The sequence below is a fragment of the Athene cunicularia genome (assembly GCF_003259725.1).
Source record: "Athene cunicularia isolate RWA chromosome 1 unlocalized genomic scaffold, athCun1 chr1_part2, whole genome shotgun sequence".
NCBI classification, from domain to species: domain Eukaryota; kingdom Metazoa; phylum Chordata; class Aves; order Strigiformes; family Strigidae; genus Athene; species Athene cunicularia.
This window is the reverse complement of record NW_020799092.1, coordinates 28,274,180-28,295,514: the sequence shown is the minus strand read 5'-3', so window position 1 is coordinate 28,295,514 and position 21,335 is coordinate 28,274,180. Positions and strand designations below refer to the sequence as shown.

At 41.5% G+C, this 21,335-nt stretch overlaps 2 protein-coding genes across 4 annotated transcripts in view; both read left to right on the top strand.

Moving 5' to 3' along the window:
- The first annotated feature begins 178 nt into the window (after positions 1 to 178).
- LOC113490465 (patatin-like phospholipase domain-containing protein 2) lies at positions 179 to 20,135 on the top strand. 3 transcript variants are annotated; one of them, XM_026866963.1, is made up of 9 exons: positions 187 to 377; positions 5,129 to 5,361; positions 6,099 to 6,164; positions 9,038 to 9,247; positions 10,321 to 10,381; positions 12,282 to 12,494; positions 13,442 to 13,574; positions 14,703 to 14,819; positions 17,937 to 20,135. In XM_026866963.1, the coding sequence occupies exons 1-9, from the start codon at positions 308 to 310 to the stop codon at positions 18,226 to 18,228; spliced, it is 1,395 nt and encodes a 464-aa protein (XP_026722764.1). In that variant the 5' UTR covers positions 187 to 307; the 3' UTR covers positions 18,229 to 20,135. The 3 variants fall into 3 exon arrangements, with proteins under 3 accessions (XP_026722772.1, XP_026722764.1, XP_026722782.1); XM_026866981.1 differs by lacking the exon at positions 187 to 377 and adding an exon at positions 3,821 to 4,337; XM_026866971.1 differs by lacking the exon at positions 14,703 to 14,819 and having other exon boundaries at positions 179 to 377.
- SAMM50 (SAMM50 sorting and assembly machinery component) overlaps positions 19,628 to 21,335 on the top strand; it is a 17,525-nt gene continuing 15,817 nt past the window's right edge. The window contains exon 1 of the mRNA XM_026864485.1: positions 19,628 to 19,678. Coding sequence (XP_026720286.1) covers positions 19,628 to 19,678 — 51 coding nt within the window. The remainder of the gene's footprint in view (positions 19,679 to 21,335) is intronic.

Genomic DNA, 21,335 nt, shown 5'->3' with positions numbered 1-21,335 from the left:
GCGCTGAGGGCTGGCGGGGCTGCCCTGCCCTGCCGGGCCGCCTTGTTTTCTCTCTTTCTCCTTTCCTGACCCCCAAGAGGAACACACCCCAGCTATGAAATTAATCCCGAAGGGGTTACAAGGCTCTCTAGGTGCCGGGCTGTATATTTTATTTTTCCTCCCCCGTGTGCTTAGGTCTCAGCCCGTGCACATCAGATCTCTGGATACACAAAAATCGTGTCTCCTGGAGGGTGAGGGAAGAGGCAGGTGGTAAAGTTAGCGTCTCTTCGCCTTGGATGGGTGTTTAGCAGCCTCCCGGGCTTCAGAAATGGTCTTGCCGGTGCCTCATCCGATTTCAACACTTGTGTGGTCAAATAGTCGGAGTTTTACTGCCGCAGGTACAGGGAGAGATGTGTGTGTCGGCCTGAGGAGCCCCTGTGCCTCCTGGCCTCGGAGCTGCAAATACCGGCTGGAGGACAGCTGCTCTAAACCTTCAGAGGATTAAAACCTGTTGGGAGAGTGGCAGGTTGCAGAATCCTAACACCCTTCAAAGCGAGCAGGCTGACCCTGTCATGGGTTTGAAACAAAATATTTATGCTGTGTTGGGAAATAACACATCTCCTCTGTAGTTAGCTTTGCAGATGAGATTTCGGTTAGCTTTGGAACACTTCCTTTCCCTAAAGCCTCTCCTTCCTTGGGGGAAGGCTGAGAGAGTTAAGGTCATGGCTTAGGTTAGCTTTAACGTGCTTTTCCTCTTTAATCTGTGCCCAGTGTATATTGCATAGGTCACTTAGGTATATGATTAGAAACAGTGGATTGATTAAAATCTCTGATTTTAATTGTGGTTTAAGAAATAGAGTTAATCTAGCATAGTGACTGGCATGCAGTTAAACTTTATGGAATATCTGGAAATGGTTTTAATTTTAAACTAATGAAATCTACTGAATAAAAGCTTATCTAGTTCACAACTCAGTGCTGGTTTTGTTAGCAGTACCCTTAACAGGTTTAGAACTAGAGGGTTTTGTAAATTCACATTTTACCTTGTAGATGGAGGAGGAAAACGAGTACTTGTTTGGAACTGGGAGAGGGTTTGGGTCGTGCCTTTAAATTTGAGGGAAGAGTTCACTGGCTCAAAGGAATAGAAGTTCTCTGTACGTGCTGGAGAGTAATGCTGTGAAATGCTTGTCCCTGCTGCTTAGCCACTGATCTCTTATCACCTAGGCTTAAATTTATTCAAAGCTTTAGCAAGAAACTTGTGCTACTTATTATTTTTGCTGTAATGTCCTAACACATTTGAGTTATTAGGAGCCTAATATCAGCTTTTAAAACAAATGATATTTATCCGCAATAACTATTTTTAGAATGTATCCAGTTTTAAGTCTTAGCTCATTGTAAATGATTTAAGGAAGCCGCTTTAAATATTTGAAGTGCTCTTAAGCACGAAAGATGCTTAAGATACCTGAAAGTATTTGTTAGCAGCTTTTAAAATTTTTAACATTTTTGATAGTTGAGTCTTGCAGACTTCAGATTATTCCTTGTCTTTCCCCTCTCATATGCCAACTGAGGTTTTTTGCTTTTTTCTGACTAACAGAATAGCTGGTATGTGTGACATCACTGTCCAAGGTATTGTATTCCATGGGCAAGTGTATTTCTTTTTTTTAAAAAAAAAAAAAAGGCCGCTTGGGAATGTTGGAAGACAATGCAAAACCAGCCACTTCCTAAACTCTGAATAATTGTAAATTCATCAAATTAAGAAGGTATTCCCATCATAACTCTGTATCTTTTTAGCTCATTTTTTTGTGATTTTTGTGCTAAAGCAGAGGATTGTAAAGAAACACTGTGGAATAATAATTTGTATTTCATCAGTTCATATTTTGTGCCTCCTTTACGCTGATCTGCTTTACACACAGCAGTTGTTTTTTCTGCAGCTTGGGTTCTAAGTCCCACGTGTTCTCACAGTGACATTTCACTGTGGGAAGGCAGAGCCAGACTCTTCCCCGGGAGGGGTAGTGGAATGATGAGAAGCAGGAGACACAGGCTGGCACATGGCAAATGCTGATTGGGCATAAGGAAAGGAAAATTGCCGTGAGGGTGCTCCCCAGACGGGCTGTGGGATCTCTGTCCTCGGAAGTCTTCAAGACTGGACCGGACCCAGCCCTGAATGAGTAGGCTTGTTGGCGCAGATGAAACTCTGGGTGTGTATGTAGGTATGTGTACAGGGGATTGCCTAAAATTGCCACGCACCTTTCGTCTCTTCCAGGTTTGTAGCTGCCTGTTTTAAAGAGGGTTTTCTTTGTGCTTCATGTGACGTGCTGAGTAGGCGACCAGTCTGTAGTATTTCAAGTCTGAATAAAGGTAGATACTGGCCACCGGATGGGGAGAAAGTGTGCTTTCCCAGACTGAGGAAGGAGCTTCCTTCACTGATTTTTGTGGGAAGGTAGAGGGAGAAGCTTCAGGGTGACTGTTCTGAGGATGAAGTGCCTTCCAGGCTATTCCGAACCAAAACTTAAGGCACACTCCTCCCGTTGGATCCTCTGCCCGGGTGTCTCGGAGACGGGGTGTTTCAGTGGTGATGGCCTGGCCGTTCCACGGGCGCCCAACACCACAGGTTTGGTGGGTGCTGTAAACGCCACCTCAGGTTTCACTCTGTGGGAATTGAATCAATAGTTACTTAACCATTAAACAGAGGAATATAGAAACATAACTGGAGACAGTTCACATTTAATGGAAACATTAATTTCTTTAGCTCTCTTGCATTTCAAAAAAAATCAAACAGATGCACCAAGGTCTGCCTAAAATCCCAGTCTGACTCGAGCTCTAGCCTGCTGTCCCTGCCTGAGAAGGTCCCATTTTAGAGTACACCAGCCTAAGGGGTAACTGTGTTTTAGTCCTGGTGAGGAAGGAAGGGAAAAGGACAAGTTGGAATACTTTGAAGTCTGAATTAATAACGAACAACTTTTAAAACTTTCAATGTTTTAATATCACATATGTAGAAATTCTTGTATGTGGAAGACATGAGTAAACCATGAAACCAAATTTCATTTTGATAAGTAGCTGGTTTCTGACCAGAAGTTGAAATGAGAGGAGTTCAGCTCTGGGCTGTTAGAGGTCAGCAGTTCTGCAGCCCTGTAATGGCAGTGTAAAGTGAGCTGATACTTGCCTGACATTTTTTATGGTGATAGGTAAATAATCACAATGCAAGCTTAGTAGAGGCTGCTGGTTTACTTTAATTTTTTTTTCTGCAAAAACAGGCCTGCGGTGCAAATGAGTGAAGATGTCACCACACTTCAAACTTAAGTAATAGTTTAAGCTTCAATTTGATAGGATGCTAGCTGGAAAAACAGGGTCAAGACCTGGCAGAGAAGCAAGAGCAGTGTGTCTGTTTGCTCCTGTGTCCATGCACCCAGTGCTTGTAGTTTGTTTTTTAGAACAAGCAGTTTACTTGTAAGTTTTCAGAAATTTTGCAAAAGGAAATAAATGCACGCACTGAGACTGTTGTTCCTGGACAGAGTTCTGGTGGTTCGTTATCTCACTCCTGCAACTTGCCTTAGTCTGTCTCTAGAAAGTTTAGAAGATTGAACCTTGCTGAATTATTCTGTTTAAAAAATAAAAAAAGGGGGAGATAGTAATTTGTATGGGAGTGCATGAAAACCAGAACTGCTTGAACTGTCTACATAACCACTTCTTGGAGTAACTTCATCACTTGCTGGAGCGTGCAGGTTTAATTGAATGTAAAATGTGTTTTACTAACGTGGGTGTATATTGTCCTGTGAACAGTGAGCTGTGTCTATATTGTTTGCTGTCTCCTGAGGTGGGTGGTGGGGTCAGGCTGCTGGTATCAGTGGATTCATGGCCCAAGGCTTCACTCTGCCAGAGTGGAATGAAAAAAAATCTCTGGTGATAAAAATGAAGGATGTCTGATACCACAGATTTTTTGAGATACACTTTTGAACATAGACTCTTGGTTTACTGTGTTAAGAGAGAAGCATTTAGGTGTTGCTGTTTGAGGGGGGGGGAAAAAATAATGTTGTAGAATGGTAGTATTTTTGGAAATTAATTTGAATTCAAGGGCTTAAGCAGAGTTGTTTCCAGTGCAGTGCTCACATTTAACTCAAATCCTCTAGAAGGAGCAGATGTAAGTTAAAATAGCCAAGTTCTGAAAATATTTTTAGATGACCCTGTAGCATATCACTGGGGTTAATAACCTGTTACTTTGACCTTCCTCCCCACCCCCTTTCCTCTCCCAAGTTGACAAGCTTTTCAGGCAATTTCCTCAAAGTATGCCCTGGAGAAACATGGTGTTAAAAATTCAAACACAACATTGCAGGTGGATGAGCTGCTGTTCTTCCTTTGACTAGGTGTGTGATTGTTAAAATGATTTTAGTGTTTTTGGGGAGCAGTTTTGTCTTCTGCAGTGATTTGAGCTACTCCCAAATGCTGGTTTAGTTGGAGGAAAAATTTAGCTGGAGGAAAAAAATTTACTACGTGTCCATTACACATTGGTAAAAATGCACTTGTTTAGGTGGAGACCTGTGTGGGAGGTGTTAAAGAAGTCCTTTGCATTCCTTACCCAGCACTTAAAAAACTTTATTCCTGATGTTCCTTACCGTAAGTTCAAATTTAATGTTCCCTTTACTGTGTTTCTATATAAATGAAGATAAATGGTGCCCTGAAACCTTAAGTTTGGTTCAAGTCTGACAAGTGTTACTAGTTGTGATGAGCCCAGGTGCTCTGCTCTTCAGCAGATGTGCTGTGGAGTGTAAGTCCTGTACACTGCAGGGTTTATGGATGTTGCAGGCATGCTTACAAAGGTCACTCACCTCTGCTTCTTAAAGAATCTGTTTCCGGAATTAATGATTCCCAAGGGAAGCATCTTATATGGATATTTTACACCTTCAGACTACATACAAATTGCATACAAGTAACTGTCTGGCTCTTCACCAGGAGTTCTGTTTGGAAGTCTAAAGTGACTTTTTTTTTTCCCCTCAAAAGACTCCTAAACTCTGGCAAACACTAGCAGACTTATCTGTTAAAAAGCTCTTGAATTCTCATGTTAGAAATGAGAAGTTGGAGCTCTAGACATGCTTTGTTACTGGAACTGTGTTGTTTGGTTTTTGACTTATCTTCTGTTCTTATGTTTTATTTTCAGCTCAAGCTTGTGCAGATGTCCTGGCATTAGCCAAAGAAGCTAGAAAGCGAAATCTTGGTCCTCTTCATCCTTCCTTTAATGTGATAAAGATAATAAGAGATGGACTGATGAGAAATCTTCCAGAAAACACTCACCAGTTGTCATCGGGCAGACTGTGTATTTCACTGACCAGAGTATCAGATGGTAAAAACGCATTGATATCTAATTTTAACTCTAAAGAAGAAGTTGTCCAGGTATGTTCAGTTTTGGCAACTTTAAAAAGTTCCTGTAATCTTAAATCCATTTAATGTCATCTATTGGATTTCCGTTTTAAACATGTTTAGGATATTGTGACTTTTGACATATTTTAAAGAGGAATTCAAGCTTCCTTGCCCTACATTTGCTCACAAGCCTCCCCAGTCAGTGTGTCTGAACTGTTTCACTGAGGAGGTGCAAGGGGTCAATCACAAAAAGGATAAAGGCCTTTAAAGTGCAGTGTAATAAATGAAACTATATCCTTCAAGAATAAGATTTTTTTTAAACTTTATTCTTATTAAAGCAGTGATCAAGAAACAGTCAAACCCAGCTTTTTAAGATTCTCTGTATTGGTTCCAAAGGTAGTTTAATATGATCCCAGAATGTTGATATTTGTGTCTCCAGTTAGTTACTTTGGTTACTCAGAAAATGTATAGCTTGAGTGGATGATCATAAACTTTTCCTTGCTAATTAACGCTTCGGGAAATGGTCTAGTGAGTTTTAGCATTTTTTTTACATGGAGTGTGGTTACATTCTATAAAAGAAATGTGGAATGCTCTCATCCTGTTTAAAATAATGCTTGATAATATCCCCCCCTCCTTTTTTATTCAAGTGCATTTGCAGGAGACTTTTTTGGTTGCTTTCTCGTTTTTTTTGTTCATATTTAAGGAGATAAATGATCATTTCAGTAACAGAACAGTTACCATTTAATTTATATGGTCTCATTTTCCTACAGGCTTTAATCTGTAGTTCATTTGTCCCTATTTATTGTGGCCTAATTCCACCGTCATTCAGAGGTGTGGTAAGTCTCTATTCTTAAGATCTAACAATAGTTTTGGCTATTCTGGAAATATTGAGGCAGTGTATATGCCTCTAGGTTATCCTACTGTAAATTATCTTCATCATAGCTCCTACTGCTGTAGCTGTGTGTTACAGCTCTTTAAAAAAGCAAGGAAATGCAAATGTGTGGAAGATGGGTTATGTGTATTTCTTCTTCACCCTGTAAAACACATGCACACTTGTTCTGTCTTTTAAATTTCTTGCTTGCTGATGCAGTAATTGAAAGAGTATTCTACACTAGCAAGTATTAAGCTTAAGTATGTATTGAAGAAAGTGATGCTCATTCACCTGCACAAATGTGTAGGAGGGGTCACTCATGCTTGTTTGGTTTTAAAAAAAGAATTTTGTAAGATAGTTTATTGTATATCATTATGTTCTTGCTGTAGGTAGATCTGCCTTAAAATGGAATTAAAGGTCGATGTTCAGTTAGATATAAATAAAGCTTTTTAATGTTTTCTGTCATTACACATTCAGTGGAAGAAAGGTGGCTTTGGAAAGGTGAAGGGTCAGTGTATTAGTCTGTTCTATCACTTCATGGAAACTTGATTACAAAACCTCTTAAGACTTCATGTCTGTACTGGGTTTTTGGCAATCCCCCATTAAAGGGGCAGCAACTGCAGAAAAGTTTGTATAGTTTATTGTCGGTGTTTTGCTGAACTGGTCTGGAAGCAGACACACACTTCAAATCAAGGCAGTGAAACTCAGCAGCTTTTTGTTACTGTATTAACTTGCATTTGCTTTCCTTCTCATTCTGGTGCTCCTTGCACAGGGAAGAATATTGAAAAAAAAAATAAAAATCAAACCTCAAAACATCTTTAACAGTGGCTGGTTACAGACTGTTCTCAAGACAGGCTGGGAGTGCTGGAAGGTCAAGGATAGACATGACATATATTTTCTTTTCATGCTGAAATTTAAGCAAAAGTGATTACAACTGTATAGGGATTTTTCTTTATCTGTACTTCTAAACCTTGTCTGTCTCCTTAAACCCTTCCAGATTAAAGGGGTTATGAAAACGGAACGTTGGACTGAATCCAAGGTTTAGGTGGATCCAGGCTAATCTGGCTCCTCAGTTCTTGTCACCAGACAACAATGTTATTTTAAAAGGCTTAGTTCAGAGTGCAAAAACACAGAAGCGATGCTTTATTTGCTCACACTTGAGGGAAGGGGAAGGAAGGGATCATTGTATACTCTTGATCTTTCCAATTATTTTGGTATGATTTGAATGCTTTGGAAGCATTTTTGCTGTCAGTTGGTAAGAATACCACAGCTGCACAGGCTTGGTGTGACTCCTGTAGGCTTCAGCACCAGCGGAATGTTGGGTATGTCAGGTTTATAGCATCTTGCCTTTACTGGCTTGCTGCTTCCTGTGTGTATACTCTAAAACAAAGACTTAAGGATGACTTTCAGTAGGTGTCTCTTCACAGCCAGTTGTGAAGCTTCTGGGTGTGGTGGGTTTTGTCTGTGGATTTTTTTCTTAGCCTTGTCAAACACAGCAACAGTTCTAGATCAAAAAAATTACTAGGGGGAACAGATAGGCGGAAACTCCAAATAATTAAAACCATTTACCTCTGTAGAACAGTGACTCAGATGTGTATTTCCACCTTTTAATAATTTCATCAGAAGACTGCATGCTGTGGCTCCTCCTTTGCCAAACCTGTTGTCACACTTGGGGATTGCACATGCACCTTGGTGATTGTGTTAGATGTTACACACCTGTAGGAAGTTTGTCAGCAGCTGCAGGCTGCTGGTCTAGAGAATGTCCAAGAAAGCTAACGGGTGGAGGAACAGGGTGCTCAAGAAGGGTATGTTGGATGAATTGCTATGAGCTGTCCTCTTTAATTCTTAATTTTTTTCTCAGAATGGTCAGGGAGTATCAAGGCAGATGATGTTGGTAATCCAGGCTGCTCCTGCTCAGATCACCCACTCTGTTACCTTTACATGTGACAAGGACCCACTGGTTATGTCTGTTGCCTAGTTAGGAAGAAGGAAGATGCAGCCACCAAACCAGTGAAGCTGCTGATGTGGAGCAGTCTTCTGCCCAAAGCCAACAAACTGGCTGCAGCTGGTGCTGCTGGAGAGACAGCTGTTGTGAGTGACTGGAGGAGTTGTCTTTGGCCACAGCTGCTGCTGCACTCTAATTACCCTGGTACAGAACTCTTCAGTTCTTGGATCTTAGATGTGTGAGGTGATGAGGCATTAGAACTGCAGAAATGGGCACCTCAATATCAAGGAGACAAAAGCACAACCTGGAACAGCTGCTGAACTTGTGCTTGGAGCACAAAGATAATCCATGGCTGTGGGCAAGGTTTCTGAACAATTACCCATTTTTACTTGCAGTTTCTTCATGCCCAAATATTTTTGATTCTTTTATAACAAATTCTAATTACTAAGAGTAATTCTAAGTTACTCTTACTAACTGAATGGTTTAGTATCTCAGGATGTAAGCTTCGAAGTGCAGAGCTTTTTGTTCACTCGTATTCTTTCTAAAGTAGCTCTTTGGCTGGTCCTCTGCTTTGAGGAGGAAGAGACAACTGTATTACTCTTTTTCTGCATGTCGGTAGGATTATGATCTTTCAAATGGATTTGCTCTTCCTTAAACATACAGAAAAAATCCCAGATAGAATGCTCTTAGACTACCTATGGAACTATAGGTAGGAAAGTTGTGTTTTTAACTGGTGTTAGAGGACAAAACATGCTACTCACAATGTTTACCCCAGGAGCACAGGCAGAGACTGTTCTGTTACAGTCTTAAATACTGTTTAATTCTGGCATGAGAAATCTGCTGGTTAGAAATGTTCAGCCTCTGAGATTTCTTTTCCCTGTTAATTTTTGTAGCGCTATGTGGATGGAGGGATCAGTGACAACTTACCCCACTATGAGTCCAAGAGTACCATCACAGTTTCACCTTTCGCTGGGGAGTGCGATATCTGCCCAAAGGGGAATTCTGCCAACTTTCATGAAATGAACGTGACCAACACCAGCATCCAGCTCAGTCTGGGGAACCTTTATCGTTTAACACAAGCGCTCTTCCCCCCAGAACCTAAGGTAAGTCACTGCCCTCGCCTGGTTACTAAAACATCTTTCCCTATAAAAGCCTTGCTTTTCCAGAAGGCTACAGTAATCTTAGCATTTTGTCTAGTCATGTGAACTTTTCTGGTGATGCTTCTTTTTTTTTCATAGTTTGTTCTCATTCTTCTTTCTTTTAGTCTCTGACTAAAAATGTATGTCCTGCTATTGACTTTCAGTATTTATTTGGGGATTAACACAGGACTCTGTCATAAAATCAACACGGGTAAATTAATAACTGTCAGTTTGTTGTTCTTTCATGTTTACCTGCTAACCAGGTGCTTCAGAACTTAGCAGAAGTTCTAAAACTTCATGGTTTTCTAAGGTTCTCAATTAATACTTCACGCAGGCAAGTTGCCTTTAAAATCTGCTGAGGGCTACTAATGGCAGATCTGATGAGGGAAATGCTCTTGAACTGCCATTGTGAAAGCTGGAAAAATTAAAACAGACTTTATCCCCAGCTGGCTTGGGATATACTATAGAGGATAAGTAATGTTCCTGACTGCACTAGATATATTTTTAAAATGGAGTTTTAACTACTTGAAGAAAAATGCTAGATTCTACTTAGGTAGGCTTTAATTGTCATCTTAATTTTTTGCTAGGACTACTGTGTAGGTGAGCTGGTGTTGCCTCTGGTGAAAGATGTTTCTCTATGGAAAACAGTCTGAGTTTGAGCATGAGAATCGCCCAGCTGGGCTTTCACAGCTTTGGGAAGGAGGAGGCACTGGGGGGGAAGAGGGGACTGACACTCCAAGCCATCCTCTTTCAGTGGTGCTTGCATCTGCTGGAGGGCTAGGCAGAGAAACAAGGGAGGAAATAGTTGCAAACTGTTAGAACACTGTCCTTTCAGGTGAAGTAGCTGAAAGATAACTTCATGTATGCATCATCACAATAGGCTTGTTAACCCGAGTCTGAGTTACAGCAGTTCTTAATGCAGTTTTTTTTTTACAAGAATGGAGGTGGAGGGTGGATGGAAGTGGCTTTTCATTCTGCAAACTGCTGATCTTAAGTTAAATCTCCTTTTGTCTGACTCATTTACCCTGTGGTTGCAGGTACTAGGAGAGATCTGTGAGCAAGGATATTCAGATGCTCTTAAATTCTTGAAAGAGAACGGTATGTAACACCTGGGTGTAATGATTGTAAATAATTGATGATGTGGTCTCAATCTGAATTTATAAAAGAAAGGGTGAGTTAAGGAGGGGCTGGGTCTTTGAGGTTTTTGAAGGTATTGTCATAAATTTAGTTCTCATAGAAATCACATAGTTGTAGTAACTGTTCACACAAGTTAAGTTGTGCTCCCACACAGAAATTGAACTTTTGGGTTTTTATCAAATTTGTGTGAAGTGAATGTTAAGGTATTGTGAAGTGAAATTACCGAAGAATTCCAATTCTGGAGAAATCGTATGATTGGTTTCTTTTGTGTTAATTGTAAAAGAGGAATAGCCTATTGTTTCCCACTGCTGTGAAACCTCTGTTGTCTTACCACCTCCTCTCTGCTGTCATCCCAGTGAATTTCTAGGGAAAGCCCAATAGCCCAGAACTGAGAGCTGGCTGACAACAATATAAACTCAGCCACAGCCAGTCCTGAGTCTGGATCGTGAGACTAGAAGGCAGCTTGTCATGTTGCTGGGACCTGGATGAGTTTAGGGAGAAGAATTGCGAGTTGCTCTGCTCTAGTCCCAGATTCTAGTAACATCCCATATTAATAAATGTTATTGCTCCGCACACTGAGACAGACGAGGCAAGGGCTGTAACTGGGGACGGGCACAGTGAGCTGTGTGCCCAGCACCGAGCCCTGCAGCCTGCGGGCGTGGGAGCAGCGTGGTGCTGGGTGGGAACTGCAGTGTCCTGTCCACTGCTGGGCGGGGACTGGCGTGCTCACTGCTCCCACCGTTGGAACCAGCATTAAATATTCAAATTCTCTTGGAAAGGTTTTCTTCATTGTTAAAAGAACGTCACAGTTCTGCTTAAGAGTGACTTTTCTAGTAATATTGTTAAATATTTTAATGAGTCCTGCTTTACACCTACCAGGCAATGAAAAGCAGAAGCTATACAAAAAGCCTAGAGCTTGGGGCAGTCTGTGCTAAGATGGGTTCTGATGCTGTCCTGCCCCTGCACGATTCCTGGGTGCGTGCTTCCACCTGACACTCACACCTGAGATTCCGTGCAGCATGTCCTCGGCACCTTTCCTCCACATCCTCAGTGCTTTGCACTACTGTCCTCCTCACACTGCTCATCCTCTGATCTCTTTTGTTCTTACTCTGTCACAGGTTTGTCTTGTTTCAAGCCCAATCAGTGATAATTATAACATTTCCAAACTCATTCATTATGCATCTCCTTTCTTAAGTTATTTCAGCTGTAGGAGTTAATTTTTTTGCCCCATCTGTAACACTTCAGATAACTTTATTGCTAAATCCACTGTAGATTCCTTTGACATTTGTCTCTTTGGAGTAACTGTAAGTGGGATACAGACTCTGTTCCATGTAGGTATGGATCCTAGTCAAATTTGGCAGTCTGTATATATGACTAATTTTTTAATGATTTTCTGGAAATCGAGTGTCACTGTGGTTCTTGTATTTTTTTTCACTTTGTGCTCATTATCTGGTGCTCGTTTCTAAGGTAATTATCAGTGCTACTTCTTAATTGGCACCAGTTTTGCAAGGCAGCCAATGTTGATGTAGATCTGTACTTCGGATGTATCTTAAACCACTGTTGTACCCTACCCGCCTTCTCTGCCATGCTGTAGTAGTGTCCCAGTGTAGTCGTGCGATACCTGCCCTGTCAGATTTCCCAGATCTCTGCTGTTTGAGATTGTTCTTTCACATAACTATTCAAGCAGTTTTCCACCTCTCCTCTAAATCATTTGCTTTCTTGCTGGAAAACAACTTTGGTCAATAACTGTATGTGCAGTTTCAGTTAATTGTTCACTTTTTCCATGTCTTTAGCACCTCTTTTAAAGTAAGACCTAAACATTTGTGGATCTAGTCTAAGTGGAAGCTCTTGACTCTTTCAGGTATTCTGAGTGACTCCATTTACATCCACTTGTCCTTCGCAAAAAGAAATCCTCATGAGCCTGCACAACGCATTGAGCATACGAAGAAAAGAAAACTGATGGAAAATAACAGAACAGAAACCCTGAAAGTGGAAGTACTTAACGAGCTGAAGCCAAGTCCATGGCCTTTGGAGAAGAGCATATTTGAGAGTCTACCTCCTAGACTTCGTAAAGGTACGTGCTTCAGGCTGCCTTCTGTAATGTTGAACAGCAAACTTGGACTTACTTGTTTTCCTCCGCTTACTCTCATAATTTGCTTAAGATGCTTTTGATTTAATATTAAAACTGCCTGTGGTATTAGACTAGCTCAACCCAAACCAGTTGTTTAATTTTTAAATGTGAACATGTACATTTTGATGTCGCTATGGAAATAAAGGTTGAAGCAGGAGGAGGGTGCTGCTTTCAACAGTGCAGAGTCGTGAATTGAATTCTCTCTTGGTTTTGGATAAGCTCGGTATGCACATGGTATTTTTGTAAGGGTATATTTCATGCCAAAGTTGACTCTCAAATCCAAACACTGGTTATCCTTATCTCATTTTTAAGATGGACTTCTGTAGATTTCTAATTATTTGGTTTTCCTGTCATCTTAAGATGTTAGCAGATCAAAACCACTTCTGATATTTAATCTATAATTTTTATCTAGGTTTTTTTGTGGATGCCGATATTGGTATTTTCAAGGTCTGAAATCTGTGATCACAGTGACCTAGGAGAAGAAAATTTGAAGTGTGATATTCCTTACAACTATCTGTAACAAGTGAAATATGCAGAAACTCTAGAATTTAAACAAACTCCGTAGAGTTAGAGAGTCTCCAACCAGGCAGGAACGCTAGCTAAAACAGAAGGATTTTTGGAGAGGTGAACTTTACATCCTCTTATTATAAATTCTTACATTTATTGCATAAAAGTTGCTTTTTATCCCTGTGGTATGAGCCTGTTTCACATGTTTTAAAATAGCCTAGAGAAGGTTTATAGTAAGAGTGTCTTGAGATTAATTCTTTCATTTTATAACTGAGCTTGATTACCAAGTTTTACTGAATATTCAGTCAGCATTATCAAACTGTGAACAGGTTAAACTGTTTTCAAATCATCTAACGTCTTTTTCAAAAACAATTATGCTTAAGCACTGCAGGAAGCTTGTAAAGAACAGAATGGATTCTACGCTCAGTTCTCTAAACTCTTCCCCATGCGGGTCCTGTCCTATTTGATGCTCCCTTACACGCTGCCGGTGGAGTCTGCCTACTCTGTTGCTTTACGGTAAGAAACTTCTAATGAATCACTTTAGAATAATTACATTTATGGAAGTTTACTTATTGAGAGCTTTTTCAGCATTGTAGGCTTTCTGGTCCTCTAGAATTCAAGCAGTAACTGTCCCAAGAGCACTATTGGTGCCTCCGGAATGCATCCTCCCAGAGCCTCTGTGGTCTAAAGCTAAATAAATATACATATTAAGAAGTTTCATAAACAATTATTCTCGTTACTAGTAGCTGTGTTGTAATTGCCTAAAAGAAGCACCCTTCATTGCATTTTCCAGGAGCACATTCTTTATTACTGGATTCTGCAGTGGTGTTTGAACTCGATCCAGATAGTTCGTGTGAGTTAGCTTCTTTCTGAAGCCAGGAGTGAAAGCTGGTGTTTACTCACCATAGAAACTTTCTTACCAGGTTTGTTTAGGTTGACTGAGGGTTGTGCCCTTGAAACAGGGCTTTCATAAGCTTTTTAATTCTTGTAAAGGAAAAACGAGGCTGAAGCAATGCACCATGAACTCTAAGCTTCGTGCTTGCTTAAGAGAATTCAAGTCCTTGAGCAGCAGGTGCCATGACTGTCTTTAGAAAATAGTTGAAAAATCAAATGTTCTGTAAATGGAACCACATAGAAGACCAGTAAAATATTTTGTTTCTGTGCCACTTGATGTGGCACTTCTGTGCCGTTTTTGGGGAGGAAGCAAGTTTCAACAGAATTTTTACATGGGTTTTTCCCCCTCCTCCCCTTCCAGTGTAACTGACTCCTGTTAAGAGTGTCATAAGGAAAAAACCACATCTGTGACACTGTTCTGTTTCTGCTTTCTATTTGTTCTTCCGTTGTGCTTTGCTTTAGTTCTCCCCTCTGAGCTGACAGAACGCTCATCCCACAGCGGGGGAGCTCCGGGAGACAGGAGCTTTGTGGCCTTCCTGACCGTTGGTGGCGGGTTGGGAGGCACGGCTGGGTCGGGCACTCGGCCTGGCTCGGAGCCGTGGGAGCGAGGTGGGGAAGGACTGGGGGCCACGGGGGAGTTCACTGGGTGAGAATGGAAGCTGTGCTGCTTTGGATGTTGGCCGCGGTATGTGTAAGTACAGCGTGGATGGGATCTGCTTGCATGTAACCGTGTGTTGGTTCTGGCCCCAGGCTGGTGAACTGGTTTCCTGACATGCCTGCTGATGTCCGGTGGATGCAGGAGCAGCTCTGTCGGATTGCTGGAACAGTGTATTCCCAGGCTAAAAGCAAGCTGTTCTGTACCTCCAGGTAAAGGGGAGGGCTGCTCATGCAAATCATGCATCTCTAGAATTTATCTCTTTTTGCCAGAGCTTCGAGTACTAAGAAGTTTCTCTCTTAAAACAGGATTTAATAATTTTTCTCAAAGGTAACATAAACTACTCCCTGCTGCCTCTTGTCCTTAGTATTCTTGTTAAAGTACATTTTCTGGTGCTGCTTCTTTATAACTGACCAATGACTGCTACACATTGTAGGTGAAGAGGTGTTCCTGTTGGCAGGCTTACGCTTTCTGGGGAGAGGGCTGGCTTAGGGAGCAGGCGGTGGACTGGGAACAGAGACCTGGTTTCTTCTCTGCTCCACAGTAGCTGGACTGATCAGGAAGAAAAGAGGAGGAAAAGGTTGTTCAAGATGTTCTAAGTCAGGTATAGCAGGTAGGAGGTGGAAAGCACTAGGAGAAAGACTGGATTCTTAGGAGTCTGGATGGGAAGGGTTGTCAGAGGTAGAAAGCAGATGAATGTGAAGTACATACAGTCTTGTAAGAATTAAATTTGTATATGTTCTTGAATAAGAATTAAAATTGGATATGTAAGGAAGATTTTTAGGAATCTGTTTCTGTAAAAGAGAAACCTCTGCTCTAGCCTGGTTGTAACTAGGTTCATTGTGCTTCTCTTGCTGAGCTGGTGTCAGTTTCAGCCTTTTGGACTTTTTAGTTCTGTTAAACTTTGTAGCACTGTGTGTATGGAGGAATTGGTCACAGCTCACCTCAGTGTGGATCTAGGAATGCCATTACTGTTTCACTTTGCTGCGAGTGTAGTATTTGCCCAGGGAGCTCTTTTACAAAAGGAACAGGACCAATATGCAGCTTAGATTTTCCTGCTAAAAAATGGACTTGTTACTGAAAGAGTTGCACGGCCACGTTGGAGTAGTGCTAGAAGTAGAGAGGCACAGGCTCTGAGTTCCAGATGCTTACAGATATGAAGCCTCCTTAAGATGTGGTCTGAAAAAGCATAAATCTAGACTTCAGCAGAGTAGGTCATAATGATTTTACTGTAACTTTTCTGATGATTATCTCAACTCCTGGATTTTCTGGGTAGGAGGTAGAAGAATGGGGAGAGAAATGGGCCTAGACAGCCATTAGGAATTAACAGAATAAAAGCTTCCAGGAGATAGCTGTAGCACTGGAGACTCCTAACTGCAGCACCTGTTGCAGTTAAAGCATTGCCATGTGCCGTGTACAGCACACTTTGAAATTAAAAATACCCTTTTATTTGAGCCAAGAGTTCTTGAGCTTTTGTCTTCCTGTTTTTAGTAATAAAGTTAGATCAGGAGGAAGATCCAAGATGCTCTTTTTTTTGCCCTGGCGGTGCCATACACCAAGCCATCCAAAATGCAGGTTTGCTGTGTCTGAGAACTGCTCCGTCCTACTCCCTGGAAGAAGCTTTGCCGAGCTCTGGGTTGGCATCGTGAGAGATGTGCTTCGTATGCCCCAGCAGTGCAGAGTGGGCAAACCTGCTGTTAGAGGCTCGGGCTTAATGGAAGGGTGAGGCTTGGGTTTCCTTCCCCCTTTGGAAGGATCAAATGGTGGCTTTAGTTTTAGGTTGTAAAGATACTTTCTTTTTACAGTCCTCAGTTTTATCCGGGGTTCAGAAGTGTTTAATTCCTGTGTACAAGTAGCCTCTCCTCCTGTTCTGAAATCAGCTGAAGCCTTTTCTGGTATAACACCAGCTGGCTTTTGAGGCCATCCCTCTGAGCAGAAATTTAGGGTTTGGTAGATACTTGCTATCATCCTGCTGTCATCTCCTCAGTTGTTGGATACCACATGTCATCCAGTGTCCTTGTTCCTTTCATTTTTCAATGATAAGTCCGACTCCTTTGCATGGTAAATTTGGGTATTGTCATCTTCCTGCTTTTAGCATTACTGAGCAGCTTCTTGGTGTTGCTCTCACTCCAGCCTCACTGTGTCTTCATCTGAGCGGGGCATTTGCAAGGGGCATGCTACCACAGGGCTCCTCCGAGGGGCTCTTTGGTCACTGAGTCATGGTGAGCCAGAAGCACCGTTTCTCTTGTGTAGAGTGAGCTCTTGGCCCTCACCCAGGTGGTGGCGGGCGTGGGCCTTTTCCTGCTGCTTTTACTGTAATGGGGGTGATCGGCTCCTGCTCAACTGCTCAGATTTCCGAGTGGATCCCTGGCGGGGAGCTGGCTCCCAGGGCTCTGCCTCCAGAGTCCTGCACCGGATTCTGCAGGGGACCGGGGGCTTGGCCTTGTTTTTCCAGCATCCACGAAGAACTTCTTGCTGCTTTTACAGAAAGTAATCACCCCCACCCTTTATTTTATGCTCCTCCCCTCACACCATGAGGTCTAGCTTCTCTTTTGGAATCAAATCTCATGAAAACTTGTGCTGTTGACAGTTTGAAAATCCTTTTGGGAAACTTAACCTGCTGGGTGGTATCTTCTAGTGCACCTAAAGTGCAGGTGTGGAAATGAGTAGTGAAGTGTGTGGATGGCCATTTGGGCTTTTTTCTGTCAGAGGCACTGTTGTGAGTTGTTTTGTTGTTTTGGGGGTTGTTTTGTTGGTTTGGGGTTGTTTTCCCCTAAAGCACTGAGAGAAGAGAGAACTTTCAAGAGAAAACTGAATATGCTTGGTGACAACTTCAGTTTCCCCCTTCTCAGATTGGAAAAGACTCACCTGGTGATTCAGGTGCTGGTTTAGTGCAGGAAAGTTCTGTTCCAGATGCTGAGGCTGGTGATAATTGGCTCTTGTGCAGTGGAATGTGGAGATGGTGTTTGCAGAGTTGAACAACTGTGTTTGCTACTCTGCTTGTAAATGTTGAGACTGTTCTTGTTGATGTTGAGTTAGTGCTGTGTTAGTAAATCAGTAAATGCTCCAGGTGGGTAGCTGGGGGGAGATGAGGGCCCTGAGCTCATCAGAATGTGACTTCCAGTGTAACTGGGTTATACCTGCTTCAGACAACACGGGACGGCAGGTTTCAGGATCCTTCCCCTTGTCCCATAACCTAACTCCCCAAACGCATTTGAAGTTAACTGTTTCCTCTAGTGTCAAGTGAAGATTCCCTGTCAGACACCTGAACAGTCACAGAAACATCATTAAACACTGATAATCTTTTCCTTTTTTTCTTTTTTAAACAGGAAAGACAATTATGCATCACTAAGAAAATGTCAAACTGTCCCGTCTACGATGGAATTTCTTTCTTCATACTGCAACCTTAAAATGCCTCACTCTTCTGCAGACCTTGAAACCTGGCTCTGGGAATCCTCGGGCTTCATGTACTCGGCTACAAAAGATGCTTCTGCTGACGGGGAGGGGCACCCAGACCTAAGCAGCTATCCTCACTTTCTCCCGAATTCTGATGAGTCTGGGTTGGAAATGGATTTTGATTCTTCCTCAGAGACAAGTTTCCAAACTGCTCCAGAGTATTAATGTGGAAGCAGATTCCACAGTTTCAAAAATTCCAATTTGGCAGGGAAATTTAAATCCGAAAGGACTAAAGATCACTTTGTTTATTGCCAATAAGTGTTGGAAAAATAATTTGTTTACAGCTTCCTGACAAATCTGCCTTGGGAATTCTACTGTTTTAAGGATTATAAAAACAGTAGCTGCTACACCAAGTGACAGACTACACAGTTCTGTCGAAGCACCAGCTCAGTCAACTGTAGTAAGACTCGTAGTTAAACAGTGTCTCCCTGGAAATAAATTATTTTTTTAAAAAATCTACTTTCAGCATAAAAATGTAAATTCTGTAAACCAGGTGGTTAGACAAACAAGCATCGATAGTGAAAGCTTTTTTAAAATGTAATTATTAATATTATGTGTTTGGATTACTTTTATAGCACTTAGATGAAATTGGACTTTTAATTCCTAAAGGGAAATACACAAATGAGCTTTTTGGTGGCCTCCAGTGTGCGTTTGTATGTTTAAACATACTGTTGTGTTCATGGAGAAGCTGGCTGCTCTGTAGGAGGTACCCTGGGACCAGTGTTACTCCAGGTGGTTGGCCATCTTCCCCAGTTCATGGTGCTTCTCCTCTGTGGCTCTTTCCTCTTCAAATGCTTTGAGGGAAAAAGGTGTAAGACGTGGGACACGTTCCCCTGAAGTGTGAACAGGCACTGTTGCAGTGATGATGTCAGAGGATGTGTTTTGTACTTAAGGGCTTAATATTTGATTGAGAACTGAAAAGTAGGTGAAATTGTGATTAGTAGAAAACAGTAATTTGAGAACTTTACAGAAGATGTCAATGTAAGTCACTGTATAGCAAGTGGGGGATGATGTTTAGGTCTGCTCTTTAATTGCTGCCCAATTGCTCTCAGTCATTTTTTTTTCTCCTCCAACTTGAGAGATTTTTCTTCCCTCCTTTCACTTCCCTCTTGCTAAAGGAGGGAGGAAAAAAGGGTCCCTCTGGTCTCAGGGGTGTGTGATAACCCACAGGAGCTTTCCCAGGACGGCTTGTTACAAGAAGGAAAAGCCGAAGACGTGGTGAAGTGTCAGCAGCAGGGAGCTCTGCGGGGGTCTCCTGGTGATAACGGCCGAGTCAGCCACATCCCAGCTGTGCGGAGTGATGGGCTGTTCCAACGCTTTCCACTATGAAGGTTCTGCGTAGTTTTAATCAAGGCAACACATCAGTGTGTGAACACACCGGGGGGATAAGGAGCTGCTCAGGTTAAGGACTTCTGGGATGTTCTGTTCTCATGTCTTGTACAGTTAATGTAGAGGGAGACGAGGGGTTTGCAATGGAGTTGTGCAGGTGTTTGGGGGCGGTCTGGCAGCTGCTCCTTCTGGAAGTGAATCTGAGCAGCTGGGGAGAAGCAGCGGTTGGGCTGTGATGCTCAGGAGAGGGGACCTGGAGTGCGAGTTTGACAGCGAAGAGCAAAAGGTGGCGTTTGCATTGGACCAGCTTCCAGGCAGTTTCTCAGTTGTGATTTCCTGAAGCTTGAAGCGTGAAATTTTAGAACATCAAAAATTATTTTAGGATGGGGGGGCGGGGGAGAAGGCGGGGGGCTGTTTCCGTATGCAGTGGACTGGTGCAGTTTTACTTCAATCTTTTGTTCCTTTCTTCCATGTAAGTACCTTCAGATTTGTGAGAAGAGTTGGAAATGTTACTCTAACCACAGTTAAGAGACAAGATCTGTTTTACATTTGTCTTTAACTTTAAACTTCCTGTAATTTAATCTTATATTGTGCAAAACGTTAGTTTTACCAGTATGTGTTAGAACTCAAGCAGGAGGGGCAAGTTTTGCTTCCTGTGTACTGGAATAGTTCTCTTTACATTTACATCAACCACAGCTCCACTTTTGTCTCTTTTTTCTGAAATAAAATCTCTCCTGTTACCACGCTTTCTAAGTTTTCTTGAGTATCGTCCACCTGGTGTGAGTTAAATCAGAAAGTGTTCATTCTGTTGAGCATTAGAAGATTTAATGGGTTTGTCTTTTTAAGAGTAGTGATTATGCTGAACTTCGAGAGATGCTCCAGCTGCACCTGAAAGCTTAATTAAAATGGATTTTTTTTTTGCAATCCATTAGTTCACAAATCACCTCGTGTTTAAACCAAAAGCAGGGAAAACTGTTACTCAGGGCTGGAGGAAGACAACAAACCTCGTCTCGCTTAGTCGGGACTCGGCGGTTTAGCAGGGGGACAGGTATTAGCGCTAAATCACCGTTTTAATTAATTCTCAGCCTGAAAACACGCAGTTTTAATGCCAGTTGAAGATGAGCGGTGCCCGGTTCATTTCTCGTTAGACAGGAGGCGTTTTCCTCACCCGCCTCCTGCCGGGGTTACACCCAAAAAACCGATTTTTTTTTAATTCTTTTTTTCTTTTTTCTTTTTTTTCTTTTTTCTTTTTTCTTTTTTCTTTTTTCTTTTTTCTTTTTTCTTTTTTCTTTTTTTCTTTTTTCTTTTTTTCTCTTTTCTCTTTTCTCTTTTCTCTTTTCTCTTTTCTCTTTTCTCTTTTCTCTTTTCTCTTTTCTCTTTTCTCTTTTCTCTTTTCTCTTTTCTCTTTTCTCTTTTCTCTTTTCTCTTTTCTCTTTTCTCTTTTCTCTTTTCTCTTTTCTCTTTTCTCTTTTCTCTTTTCTCTTTTCTCTTTTCTCTTTTCTCTTTTCTCTTTTCTCTTTTCTCTTTTCTCTTTTCTCTTTTCTCTTTTCTCTTTTCTCTTTTCTCTTTTCTCTTTTCTCTTTTCTCTTTTCTCTTTTCTCTTTTCTCTTTTCTCTTTTCTCTTTTCTCTTTTCTCTTTTCTCTTTTCTCTTTTCTCTTTTCTCTTTTCTCTTTTCTCTTTTCTCTTTTCTCTTTTCTCTTTTCTCTTTTCTCTTTTCTCTTTTCTCTTTTCTCTTTTCTCTTTTCTCTTTTCTCTTTTCTCTTTTCTCTTTTCTCTTTTCTCTTTTCTCTTTTCTCTTTTCTCTTTTCTCTTTTCTCTTTTCTCTTTTCTCTTTTCTCTTTTCTCTTTTCTCTTTTCTCTTTTCTCTTTTCTCTTTTCTCTTTTCTCTTTTCTCTTTTCTCTTTTCTCTTTTCTCTTTTCTCTTTTCTCTTTTCTCTTTTCT